The 14,473-nt window shown below is 37.5% G+C and overlaps 1 protein-coding gene across 4 annotated transcripts in view; it reads left to right on the forward strand.

The window, feature by feature from the left end:
* The window catches only part of ATG10 (autophagy related 10), a 224,691-nt gene that overhangs the window by 141,071 nt on the left and 69,147 nt on the right, over positions 1 to 14,473 (forward strand). For all 4 annotated transcript variants that reach the window (XM_067731162.1, XM_067731158.1, XM_067731161.1 and 1 more), the window contains one exon: positions 4,647 to 4,744. In XM_067731162.1, coding sequence (XP_067587263.1) covers positions 4,647 to 4,744 — 98 coding nt within the window. The remainder of the gene's footprint in view (positions 1 to 4,646; positions 4,745 to 14,473) is intronic.

The following is a 14,473-nucleotide window of genomic DNA, read 5'->3' on the forward strand; positions in this document are numbered from 1 at the left end:
GAGTTATGAAATTTTAGTGAAAGCATGCACCGCAGGTTAAAGGTGACTTCAGCATGCTTGCACTAGCGTTAGGTAGTGCTAGTGAAATATCTCATGCTGTTATTTGATTCATGAAAACTAATAGCCCTGAGAAATTTAATTTAGAAAGCTGAACATTTTGAGTAATATATAGATTACTTGACATGTAGGTTATTATTCAATTGAGAGATTTTATATGAAAATGTTAAATTAAATGCTACTGGCAGTTGCTAAAGATTGTACTTTTTAATTATTCTATTTTTCATCCAATGTCTCTGCCTCTTTTGTCATTGACATTTTATTATAGGTTGCTGGGAGAATATTCCTTTAGCTCAAATGTGTATTATCATTCCAGGTGATAGAAGCACATAGTAGGCACTCAATAAACACTTGTGAAACAAATGACCTTAATTTACCATGCTCACTTTGTAGGTTGCTGCTGAAATTATTTCAGCTTCTACTTCTGTTTTTCAAGTATGCAAGGGATTTTACTGAGCTTCTCAGCTTCAGTGTGATTAATGAGATTTCTAAGCATGTTGAAATTGGTGCTATCGAATATCTTGGGTCTGAAACTAGGGAGTTGTTGATTGAGTATGCTTATGTCTCCTCTGACTGAGGCCAGACGGAAAAAATAGACCCTATAAACAGGGCTTAAAGTTCTTGATTGAAGATAACTTCAGCTGAACATGAAGGCACAAAATAATGTTTCATGAGTTTAACCAAGTATTTGTTTATGTCCACATTTTAATTTAATTTTTATTAATTTTTATTGGAGTATAGTTGCTTTACAATGTTGTGTTAGCTCCTACTGCACAGCAAAATGAATCAGCCATACATATGCATATATACCCTGCCCTGTGGATTTCCCTCCCGTTTAGGACACCACAGTGCATTAAGCAGAGTTCCTGTGCTTTACTGTATGTTCCCATCAGTTGTATTTTATGTATTTTATACATAGTATCAATAGTGTATATCCACATTTTAATTTTAAGTTTTGGGTCTTCAGTTTTCATAAATAGATAGATAGATTCAAAATCACAAAATTCTTCATGTTTCTGCCATATTTAAGGTTTTATGATGTGATTTAAAAAATATATTTGACTATCTCATTTCAGTGGGATATGTGAAACCTCCATTTTGCTTTTGTAATACAGTCATATTTGAATATATTTTGCATGTCAATTGTATATGTCATGGTTTTGAAGATATTGCTGATCAGGTCAGCATTTTTTGTCTTTGAATACAAGATCACAGAACTAACTTTTGTATGTTTTTGCTCTTGAAGGTGTGAGCTATGACTAGGCAAACCGGTGATGAGGGCTTAGGGAAAAGAATCCACATCATACTTCATTAAATCATTATTGTCATATCTGTATGTGAGAGACAAAGCTATATTACCCAGATCTTCCGTAGTGTAAATGGTTGGCAGAAACTGGAGAGACTGACACTCTTGTCAAAGTAACTTGTGCAAGCACTCATTTGATCATCATTAATATGTGTGTTTTTAAACAGTTTTCTAAACACATTAGAGAATCCAATCACATCCATTCACTTAAAAAACACTCTTCTCTTTGTAGCAAGCAGGTAGCACTCTTATAGACATACATAAAAGAGTATCATGCATCTTTCTATGTTTTGAACTTATTTTTTATTCCTTGTGATTGTCTCTTATTCTGAGCTAACCAGGTCATTTTTTAATTCTTATATTTAAGGTGTTAAATTTTTTTCTCTAAATTACGTGTTGCCTGAAAACTTATGACACATACCCTTAATTCTAGCGTCAAATCTGATGAAAATATCCTATAACATTTGTTTTGGGTCTCTCCACATTGTTGCTAGGCTGCTGATTATTGCATTTTGTATGAATGTTTCCAGCAGGGTGTGCAGGGTTTCGACAGTGGTAATAGCCAAACCATTTACTCCATCCTTAGATCTTTAGCTGAAATATTTTAAGGAATAAAATTGAGATCATTACTGATTACCAGATTTTAAACCCAGCTTTCTTCTCTAGGTATGCAAAGCCTTTCCCTGTCTTAGAGGAAATAAAGTTAAGGAAAGCATCCTTTCACTTGTCATTTGTTCAGTAAATATATATAAAGCATTTACAGTGTGTGAGTGAGGCTTAGAACTGCACAGCAGGGCTGCTGTGGTGAAAGGACAGATGCAGTCTTCACCCTCAGAGGCAGCACGGAATAGCAGGAGGAGCACTGAACTGTGAGTCCTGAGATTCCAGCTCCAGTGCAGTCATGAGCTGGTGCCATGATTTTGGCAGATGTATATTTCCCAAGACCTTGGTTGCCTTATCTATAAAATTAGTAATTGTACCAGCTATAATATTTTATTATCCTACAACTTGATTTCTTTTAACTTTGACACCTGAAAATTATTTTAAAAGCATGTCACCTTTTAATAATTTGATTATTTGGTTTGCTATTTGACACTGACGTCCCTAAGATGCTATTCCCCTCTTCCAACATCAATACACACACACACACACACACACACACACACACACACACACACGTGTATGTGCATATTTTGAAGATGTGTAGTGCTTGAGATTAAAGTTTGGCCCTATTCTGTAAATGTGTTCAGAAAATAATATAACACAGATATTGAAGGCAGCTTGTTTTAAACTTGTAGCTAAACATGACATTCAAATGTTAATTGGATGAATAAATCTTGTTCATTTTACAGACATGGAAATGTCAATGGAATAAAACAATTTATCACAAGATAATGGTTTCCTGCCACCAGATAAATGCCAAGATGAAGATACTTATTGAAAATGTATCAAAATATTCTATTGCTATTTATTGAAAATAAAGGTTGAGAAAAGTTCAACTTTTCAGGTCAAACATGAGAAATGCCCTGCCTATGGTATTAGTATATTACTGTATCAAACACAATGTGCGTGGTATAGCAACGTGAGAAAATTCTAAGAAATAATGGTCTATAAATGAACCTTTTAGCTTTAAGGTATGAGAATTACTGGAATGGTGCAATGGGGGCTAGGAGGAGATACCTAATATATATTGAACTCTTGTTATGTGCGTGACACAGTCCTGGTGTGTTCACTGATATAAACTGTTCACAAGAGCAGGATTTTTTTTTTTTTGGCTGCGTCGGTCTCTCTTAGTTGCGGCACGTGGGCATAGTTGCCCTGCGGCATGTGGGATCTTAGTTTCCTGATGAGGGATCGAACCCGCGTCCCTTGCATTGGAAGGCAGATTCTTAACCCCTGGACCACCAGGGGAGTCCCAGGAACACGATTTGAAAAGGATTATTATCCTCATTTTTTCAGGTAAAGTTAAAAGCAAAATAGTAAATCAACTATATTTCAATTAAAAAAAAAAAAGAAGCAAAATACCTTGCAGTCACGTACAGGATAAGTGCCAATACTAGGATTCACACTCAGCCCGGACTTCAAATTTCGTGCTCTTCTCCTACACCCCACATCTTTACTTGTACTCCATAAGTCTGAATGCAATACCTTTTGGTTTGGGGGGCTTTTGAGTAGATTATTTCTCCAAGTTTTGTTGTACCTGATGACCAAATACTTCTTTGGATCTAATATGCTGATGAGTCTTTTTTAAATGACGTTGTCTACTTACCTAAAGAAAAGAGCACACCCATAGGTCTTGAGGACTTGGTTAGCTCTAAATGGGCCAAGTAGCACTAAATGCTAATTTAAGACCACCTTCTTTTCAACAGTGTGTGGTTTTAAAGTCCTTAGGTAATTCCCTCTTTCTGCTTTCTTTTCTGAACCTAGATGTCTATTTCTCCACTTTACTTACCTTGTGTCATAGTATTCTTCGTAAAATACATTATTTGGGTGATTACGAATATAGGTGAATAATCGAAGTTGCTCAAAGAAAAGGAGGTTTATTGTTCACTAAAGCTCTTACTGATCTCTTCATGCCAAGTCCTTCTCAAGTCCCTCCACCTCTAAGATCCCTTCTCCACCTGCCACAAACAGTGGGTGTTAATGTCTCCCTCCTCTGGACTCTCAGAGAACTGCAGCTTTCCTCTGGCATTGACCATTCTACCTAGGATTTTAGTATCAATATTTACTGATATGCTTGTCATAATTTCCCTAGTAAGGAAATACTCCTTACTAGGAGAAACTGTGTGCTTTCCTCCTCTCTATTCCCCATGGTACCCAACAGAGTTATTTGAACATTACAGATATTCAGCCAACAAAAGGGTGAAAGAAGCATGTGTATGGTCTCTGATTTAAGAATTAGAGGAAGTATTAAGACTTCAGAGGTATCTATAGTACACCCTTGTGAATATGTGAATCTACCTGGTCCTTTGCCGATGCTTCTATTTATCAGTTCTCTAAAACACGTTTGGATCTTATTTATTTTGTAAAAATTCCTAGAGGCAATAAATGAGCAGATAATTTAACTGTTAGATGGTTACAAAGGGGACAAGATTGAATGTTTACATTTCCCTCAGGAAGAAAATAGTAATTCATATAGCACTCTTTTGGTATATAAATAGTGTGTGTACTAGTAAAGATTTTTTTAAAATCATAATATTCTTTCAGTAGTTTTAGACAGACATCAAGCACCATTGTGTCAAATGGATTACTAACTGGCAGTCTTTACCATGCACTTTCACAGATGGAAGCCCTTTAGCTCTGAAGGACATATGGGAAGGAGTTCATGAGTGCTATAAGACTCGGCTGCTGCATGGACCGTGGGACACTATTACCCAACAGGTTAGAGAGTATTTTCATTGTATTACATGTGATTCTTTCCCTCTGCTCGTCTTTTCTTCTAGTTCTCTCTCCTACTTTTTTTTTTCCTGTTTCACTCCTCTACTTCCTTACAGATTTCAGTTCAAAGACAGTTTCCTTTAATACATCTTCCCAGATCCAGGCTTGGTTTAGCCTATCTGTTATAAGCCCTCATAGCACCCTGTAATTTTCCTTCATAGTGCATCTTACAGGTTTAAATTATCGATTTGGATTTTTTGAAAAAAATTTAATGTCTGTCTTTTCCATTATACTGTGTACTCCCATGTGGGCAGACCCTGGTTTTTTTTTTCCCTCTTCACTGTATACCCAGCACCAGCACAGTATTTATCATACAGTAGGTATTCAATAAATATGTATTAAGTAAATGAGAATAGAAACAAAGTTGGCATATACACCAAGAAATAGATGATTTAGCTTGTGTCACCTATAATGCTTCAGAATTTTACTAGTAAGTGCATTTGCAAAACAATTAACTTTTGATTAATAATAAATTTGCAATAGTGATCTGAAAAAGTTGAGAAAATAGATCTACAAAAGTAGATATAAAAAATAGATTTGCGGGCTTCCCTGGTGGCGCAGTGGTTGAGAGTCCACCTGCCGATGTAGGGGATGCGGGTTCGTGCCCCGGTCAGGGAGGATCCCACATGCCGCGGAGCGGCTGGGCTCGTGAGCCATGGCCACTGGGCCTGCGCGTCCGGAGCCTGTGCTCCGCAATGGGAGAGGCCACAGCAGTGAGAGGCCTGCGTACTGCAAAAAAAAAAAAAAAAAAATAGATTTGCAAAAGTAAAGAAAAATAGATTTGTCAATCATATAAGTCATTATTACTGCCCTGCTAAAATCAGTAGTTAATTATTTTAGAAATTTAAAAATACTCATCACCTTTCAACCAATCATGTTCTCTTTAAAAATAATTTTTACTTATATCAAAAATCTTATTTTTTCCCAGCCTCTGTTAAGTTTAATCAAAGCTTCCTTTAAAAATAACTTTATCGGGCTTTCGTGGTGGCGCAGTGGTTGAGAGTCCGCCTGCCGATGCAGGGGACACGGGTTCGTGCCCCGGTCTGGGAAGATCCCACATGCCGCGGAGCGGCCGGGCCTGTGAGCCATGGCTGCTGAGCCTGCGCGTCCGGAGCCTGTGCTCCGCACCGGGAGAGGCCACAACAGTGAGAGGCCTGCGTACAGCAAAAGAAAAAATAATAATAATAATAACTTTATCAGCCACCAATAGAATTTTTTTTTTTTTTTTTTTCGGTACGTGGGCCTCTCACTGTTGTGTCCTCTCCCATTGTGGAGCACAGGCTCCGGACGCGCAGGCTCAGTGGCCATGGCTCACGGGCCCAGCCGCTGCGCGGCGTGTGGGATCCTCCCGGACCATGGCATGAACCCATGTCCCCTGCATTGGCAGACAGACTCTTAACCACTGCGCCACCAGGGAAGCCCTCAGCCATTAGAATTTTTATGCCCTCTTACGTGTTTGATCACAATAATGACAGTTTACCTCCCAATCAACTTAAGAATCCTTAGCATCTCATAAGTAGTTCTTTGGCAATGACTGCAAATGACCATTTTCTAGGTTTTAATTGAGGACAAAACTAGTTTTTAAGTATATGAATCACACTGCCCCTCAAATTAATCCTTTTCTTTCTCTTCCTACTGTCACCTTCCTAGTTCAAGCCCTGTTGCCTCATCTGGAACAATTAGTAAAACCTCCTACTTTGGTCTTCTGCTCCTTTCCTCCCTGCTCCTTCCTTCTAGTCAATTTTTCCTAACAATGCTGCTCTTATCTTACCCATGTGCAAACTTGCAATAGCTGTCCAAGGGGCTATGGTATGTGGTCTAAATGCCTTGCTGGCGTTCCAGTGGCTGCCATTCCCTGGGTCCCACCAGCCCTTTCAAGCTTTTCTCCTACGCCTGCATGCTACACAGTTTCAGCTCCTGCCAATCATGGCTATTCACTTCCCCAAGCCCATTTTGTGCAGTTTGTTCTTGGAATTCTTTCCAGGTTTCATGCTTTCCCTGTTGCCTTTGTTCTATCTTTATATATCCCCCTCGTTCTTTCATATGTTCCTTTTCTCGGAAACTACTTCTGCTTACAAAAATGGCCCCCTCTGAAATGCCATTTCTGTAGACCAGGAATCAGTGGTTGCTATGAAGAAGGATAATATAATGAGATATATAAGCAAATCCATCATAAAGATTTTTGGCAAGAGCATTTTATTTTATGCATAGTGTTTTAGATTAACCTTTAAGTATGTCAAGGTAAATGCTAAGCGTTTCAACTTCCAGTGTCTTGTAAGTGACCACAAACTGTCCAAAAATGTAGAGTCAGAATCCACAGGACCCAGAAAATCTTTGGTTGTGAGAGTCAAGGAAGACGGCAAAGGATAGAGGAAGGGAGCATCCAAAAATATATATGTATTTAACTTCAGGGCCTTTTTTCTCTGCTCCTTCTCAATCACGTTTAACATTGTGCACCTGAGCCTGAATCTTATTTTCTTCTTTTTTCTGTCACTAGCATCGCTATTATTAATTGTGCTATAGCACAATTCCACGTGGTCTATGTCATTTGGGTTTTAATTCCACATGTCTCCGTTCCGGTTTGTGACATATGAACAAGATTTTGAGGTCAACCATATTTTCTTAGTTACCTAATATGATGTTGCCAATAGATTTCATTCCATTGATGGAATTCCTAAGTTGCTAAACCAACCACATGAACAAATCTGTATGTTGATAGTTTTTAATGAAATTGACTAGTATCTTTTAGTTTCCAGGCATTTAAGCATCATACAGACAGCCTGTTAGCAGATCATCTTTTTCCTACTTGTCAAAACATGGTAGTAATGATCAAATCCTATCACAATAAGCATTACGATCTCAATACCAAGTATGAGGCCCACTTATTGGGAGGGATATTTGATATAACCGAAGTACAACATAACTATAACATTTAGATGTTCCTTTGGGATTTGTCTTATTGGGATTGATCTTGTATCCCCACTTTTGATAACACACTTTGTTTAAGCTTTAGAACTGCTCATCACAGTGTATGTCCAGGCATTGAAGACCTAGCAAGGGAAACTCATTTGTTGTCATTGTACTAACTTGGTATTTGAAAGTCATTATGAATATTTACTTTGGAGGTCTTAGCTTTTAATCCCAGTTTAGTTAATGGGTTGCTATTTATGTGCTGTTCTTTGCTTGAGATCTTTGAGAGAGTGTGTCCTCAATTTTGTAAGGCTCCATGTGGAGAAAAAATAGGGTGTCCTCAGTGCTGTGAAGGGGAGGGTGTGATACAGCACTGGGGAAGAATGAGCTGATAGAATATTGGTAGCATCAAATAGTAGACACCATTTTGCAGGATTATTTTAAAGAACCATTAGGTTGCAGACTGAACATGATAATAATATCCTGTCCTCCAGAGTGGCTTAAAAACAAAAGTAGCCTTTGCATAATATAACATGCGTTTCACTTCATTTTCAGGCTTGACTGTGCTCATATAGTTTATTGCTCTTCATCTTTAATAATCACACTTCTGTTCTCTCAGCATTTGTCTTGATGATAAGGACCTATTCATGTCAGATATGAACTCTCTGTTTTGAAGACAAGCCACTCATGAATCTCATACATTTGACTATGGTGATTACTTACCTGCTTTTGTCCAACATTACGGACTACCTATTATCTCAGCCCTGCAGCCTAATAAAGAACTTCCAGAAGGAGAAAGTGAACAGATGCCTAGGTTCGATCTGCCTAAATTTGGTACAGTGAATGTTACAATAATAATCACTGGAAGGTGTGGGCTCTATGTTTTAGGTAAAGAACTCCTGTAATCTTGGCATGAGTTAAAATTAGAGGATAAGAAATCATACTTTCAATTTTACTCAAAGATATGTGTAAATACACATATCTTCAGATAAGTGTATCAGATAAGTAATTTTTTCTTACTGTCTCCTTTTTTTAACTTTATATGGAAAATTACAAACATAATACAAAAGTAGAGGTAATAATATAGTGTACTTGCAAACTAATGACCAATCTTATTATTTTGGTATCTCACCCAATCTGGAATTTTTTGGTAGCAAATCCTAGACATCATATTATCTCATCCATTCTCATCCATAAGTATTTAAGTATGTATCTTTAAAAGATAAGGGCTCAATATCAAAAAAACAAACAACGCAATCAAAAAAAATGGGTGGAAAACCTAAACAGACATTTCTCCAAAGAAGACTTACAGATGGCCAAGAGGCACATGAAAAGATGCTCAGCATCACTAATTATTAGAGAAATGCAAGTCAAAACTATAATGAGGTATCACCTCACACTGGTCATAATGGCCATCATCAAAAAATCTACAAACAATAAATGCTGGAGAGGATGTGGAGAGAAGGGAAACCTCTTGCACTCTTGGTGGAAATGTGAATTGATACAGCCACTATGGAGAACAGTATGGAGGATCCTTAAAAAACTAAAAACAGAACTACCATATGACCCAGCAATCCCACTACTGGGCGTATACCCTGAGAATACCATAATTCAAAAAGAGTCATGTACCCCAATGTTCATTACAGCACTATTTACAGTAGCCAGGACATGGAAGCAACCTAAATGTCCAATGACAGGTGAATGGATAAAGAATATGTGGTATATATATACAATGGAATATTACTCAGCCATAAAAAGGAATGAAATTGGGTCATTTGTAGAGATGTGGATGGACCTAGAGTCTGTCATACAGAGTGAAGTAAGTCAGAAAGAGAAAAACGTATAATATCGTATAATAACGCATATATGTGGAATATAGGAAAATGGTACAGATGAACCTATTTCCAGGGCAGGAATAGAGACACAGACGTAGAGAATGGACATATGGACACAGAGGTGGAAGGGGAGGGTGGGACAAATTGGGAGATTACGATTGACATATATATACTTCCATGTGTAAAATAGATAGCTAGTGGGAACCTGCTGTATAGCACAGGGAGCTCAGCTCTGTGCTCTGTGATGACCTAGATGGGTGGCACTAGGGGTGGGGTGGGTGGGAGGGAGGTCCAAGAGGGAGGGGATGTAGGTATACATAGAGCTGATTCACTTTGCTGTACAGCAGAATCTAACACAACATTGTAAAGCAATTATACTCCAATAAAAAATAAAAGTGAATAAAAGATAAGTGCTCTACAGAGATGTTTAAAGCAGCTTTATTCATAATAGCCCAAATGGAAAGAACTCTGAAGTGCTTTAGGAGCATGGTTAAACAAACGGTGGTACTTCCTTAGCACGATACTACTCAGCAATACAAAGGAACCAACTATTGATACGCTTAACAACCTGGATGAATCTCCAGAGAATTATTGAGTGCAAAAAGTCAATCCCCAACGTTTGTCTAGTATATGATTCCATTTAGCTAACATTTTTGAAATGAGGAGATTATAGATTGGAGAATAGATTGCAGTTTTCAGAGGTTGTGAGTAGGAGGAAAGTGGGTGTTGTTATAAAAGGCAACAAGGGAAGCTTGTGACAGTGGAAATGTTCTGTATCCGACTGTATCAATGTCAGTGTCTTGGTTGTGATAATATACTATAGTTTTGCAAGATGTTACCGCTGGGGGCACTGAGTGAAGGGTATGAGTGATCTCTTTGTATCATTTGTTACAGCTGTGTGTGAATCCACATTTATCTCAAAATAAAAAAGTTTATTTTAAAAAGGTAAGGATTCTTAAAAAACATAACCACAATTCTGTTATCACAACTAAAGTTGTTAATAATTTCTTAATATCATTAAATAAGCAAATGTTTGAATTTCCCCAATTGTTTCCTCTTTCCTCCCTCCCTTCCTCCCTCCCTCCCTCCTTCCTTCCTTCCTTCTTTCTTCTTTCCTTCTTTCCTCTCTCCTTTCCTCCCTCCCTTCCTTCCTCTTCTTTTTTTAAGTAGTTTCTTTGAATCAGGATCCAAATAAGGTTTATACATTAACATGGTTAACATCTCAAGACTTTTGAAACTAAAATTCTCATTCCTTTCTTTTTTTCTTGTAGGTTTTGTTAAAGAAAAAAGGTTGTTTGTCCTGTAGTATTTGCAGTCTGGATTTTTTTTTATTGTATCTCTGTGGTGTGTTTACTATGTTCCTCCCTATTTTTTATATACACTCCTAGTTAGATCTGGAAGCTTGATCAGATTCAGGTTTAGTATTTTAGGGCAAGAATACTTCATTGGTGATTCTGGGTACTTTTATAAGGAGGCACATAATATTTGGTTTTTGCTCTTTTTTTGTGATGTTAGCAGCCATTGATGATTATTGCCTAGACCCATTAATTCATTAGAGGGGTTGCAAAATGGTAATGTTCTAATTCTATCATTCGTTATTTATTAGCTGGACTACTTCTGTAATGACAGAGTTTCCCTAACCAGCTTAGTTACTTGAGGTGTGCTTTGTATAGAAAAAGCAGGATAAATGCTTGATTCTTTCTCTTTATGTTCTAGCTTTCAAGATAATGAGTTGGTTCTCTAGCATCCTCCAAAGGTGACCAAGAAAGTTTTTTTTATGGAGTCATGGATATAAATGTTTTATGTATTTCAATTCATTGTAGTGATTACCTTTATTGATGCTTGGTTTGTCTCATCTTTGGCCAGTGTAAGTCTCTCTCTTTTTTTGGGCTGGGCTGTGTGGCTCGTGGAATCTTAGTTCCCCAACCAGTGATCGAACCCAGGCCCACAGCAGTGAAAGTGCTGAGTCCTAACCACTGGACTGCCAGGGAATTTCCATGGCCAATGTAAGTCTCTAAGTTGGCTCCTGAGTTATTTTGATACAACTCAAGTAGCTTTGATGGCTTTTTGCTTTTTTTTTTTTTTTGGCGGTACGCGGGCCTCTCACTGTTGTGGCCTCTCCCATTGCGGAGCACAGGCTCCGGACGCACAGGCTCAGCGGCCATGGCTCACGGGCCCAGCCGCTCCGCCGCATGTGGGATCCTCCCGGACCGGGGCATGAACCCGTGTCTCCTGCATCGGCAGGCGGACTCTCAACCACCGCGCCACCAGGGAAGCCCGGCTTCTTGCTTTTTGATACAACAAGTTGATGCCCAGGCTTGGGCATTCTCCAAGGAGGCTTGTCCCCTTCCAGAGTCCTTATCTAGGAGCTGCACCAGACAGAGTGGATTTAACTTTGGGCACTACCACTTACTAGCTGTATGACCTTGGGCAAATTACAAAAACTCTCCGTGTCTTATTTTTCCATTAAAATTAATGGCAGCATCTACATAGAGTTGGTAGGAAGAGCAAGAGAGGGTTGTATACAAAACTCAACCTGTGTCATCTCCTTTCAAATATATTCTTTCTAACACCTGAACTGTGTGCTTTAGATTTGGAAAACTAAGACTTTTGAGGTACCTTGTTTTCTGATTTTACATGTCTGGGGAAGGCTGTCCAAGTGCAGGTAAATGAATGGGTTTGGGTGGATAGAAGTGGAAAGAAACTCAATGATTATTTTTCCATGTGATCCCACACAAGTGCTGTGAGAGAACTGGACCAGGAGGAGCCTTGAATACACATTCTGCATGCCCCAAATACCACTAATTTCATTGTGAAGATTTTAGCATGTCTAAAACATGCAAAGGTATGAGAATTAATTTCAGTGAGTTTTCATATTTCCATGATAAATCTCTCAGGGTAAAAAACCAAACACACACACATACACACACACACACACAGACACACACACACACAATAAAAAATCTAAAACTCCTTAGGTACCCTTTGGTAGATAGATTGCTTTTGACTCTCAGTGATGCAGGAAGTCACTGGTTAAGGATTCTTAAATAATGAAGCTTGATATGTTGCCTGGTGATTTATAATGATGGCTGATAAACTGATGATTTAATTGTGCTTCCTCTAGTAATAATCTTAAGTGCTCAAGTGAAGTTCCAGTGATTGGCTTTCTTCTGAACTCAGTCTCCCTAGAGTCTCTAGGCATCTCTTTTACACAACATCCGATAACTGACTTTTAACTGTTCCTATTTTAAATAATACAAATCAATTAAAACACCCAGCTGTTTAACAAAACTTCTCAGTGTTGGTGTAAGTCTCGGTGGGTATTTCCTGGTGGCTCATAATGACATCAATTTAGTGCACCTGGTAGGATCAGTGTGAACTGGAAGTGGCTTAATTCTTAAATGACAAGAAAATTAAGAAGCCTCTATGGATTGCTGCTGCTGCTTCAGAATCACTGCCAGCTCCACTGCTGGCTCTTTCACGGTAGAGTTTTATTTAAATGGGACTGCAGACATCATGTGATTGTTTTCTCTGTAATTTGCTACTAATTTGTTGATTCTGAGTTTCTAGGTATTTATTCTGGACATTAATTCGTCACCTTAGTGGGTAGGTTTATAATCCTGTAGTAATTATATCTATCTTGCAGACTTTTTGTAGAAACCCTCCAATGTTTTAACAGTACTCAGTAATTCTACCACACTTCCCTGTTTTAGGAGAGTGAATGCTTCGTTGTGTGTCACTTTGTTTGGTATCCTGGGGTAATGATGACAGTGCTATTTTCCTTTGTTGGTAATTATTTTTAGATTGTCAATCTGCACATGCATTATGACTTTTAATGTTTATTGAATGTTGATGCTGTGGATTCCATACATCATCAGAGTACTTCACTCTCCATATTCATTTTTTTAAAATCAATTCAGAAATATCCTCTGTCACTCACAATCTATTGTGCTTTTCTTGTTTGGGGGTAAAAAACACATTTTTGTAAGTTTTATTTGTTCCTCAGACTTTCCTTATACTAAGGGGTACATGAAAGTTCTTTCTCATTATCTTTGAATAAATAATTAATTTTTCTCAAAATTTTTTTGACTCTACACCCTGGAGTGTTTTAGAAAATCTTAACTTCATACTAAATGCTATTTAGGCATTGATATAATATTACTTTCTCATCCAGCTTTTGATTACTAAGTTAATTTCTAGAATGTTTTATTTTATTCCATTTCAATGAGAGTTCAAGATACATAGTTAAACAAGGAATGTATTTCTTATAATAGCCAGCTTATTCATTTATATTTGGGTCTTATTTCTTTAAATTGAAATTTATTTCAGTAGACAATAAAAACAAGAGACTGGTTAGTTAATGTTTTTTGTTATATGTATATCTGGTTGAGAAGACTATTGCTTAGCTTTTTGCCATCAAAGTTGCACTTTTGACTCAGCATATGACTTGAATTTATATGAGGGCTTTCTTTAAAGAATTTTCCAGCATTTCATTGATCCTTAGAACTTTTATTCCTAAAAAAGGAGCAGTTTAAGAAATAGAGACATAGATCTAGAGAACAAATGTATGGACACCAAGGAGGGAAAGCAGGGAAGGGGGTTGGTGGTGGTGGGATGAATTGGGAGATTGGGATTGACATATATACACTAATATGTATAAAATAGATAACTAAGAATAAAAAAAAGGGAGCAGCTTATAAATGTGAAAATAAAATACCATTTAAAATATTTAATAATTAATTTTAATATTACTCATCTTAACACATTTCATTTTGATAATTACCTCCCATCAATTTTTAATTTTTAATAAACATCTTAGTTCCAAAACTTCAAGTTTGAGGAATATTTATATTCTCATTTCTAGTTTTTGAGAAAGAGGTTATTGATGGGTGGGCTGTAAAGCAGCAGCTAGAAGCAGGTAGACAAG

The sequence above is a fragment of the Pseudorca crassidens genome, chromosome 3 (genome assembly GCF_039906515.1).
Source record: "Pseudorca crassidens isolate mPseCra1 chromosome 3, mPseCra1.hap1, whole genome shotgun sequence".
Lineage (NCBI taxonomy): Eukaryota > Metazoa > Chordata > Mammalia > Artiodactyla > Delphinidae > Pseudorca > Pseudorca crassidens.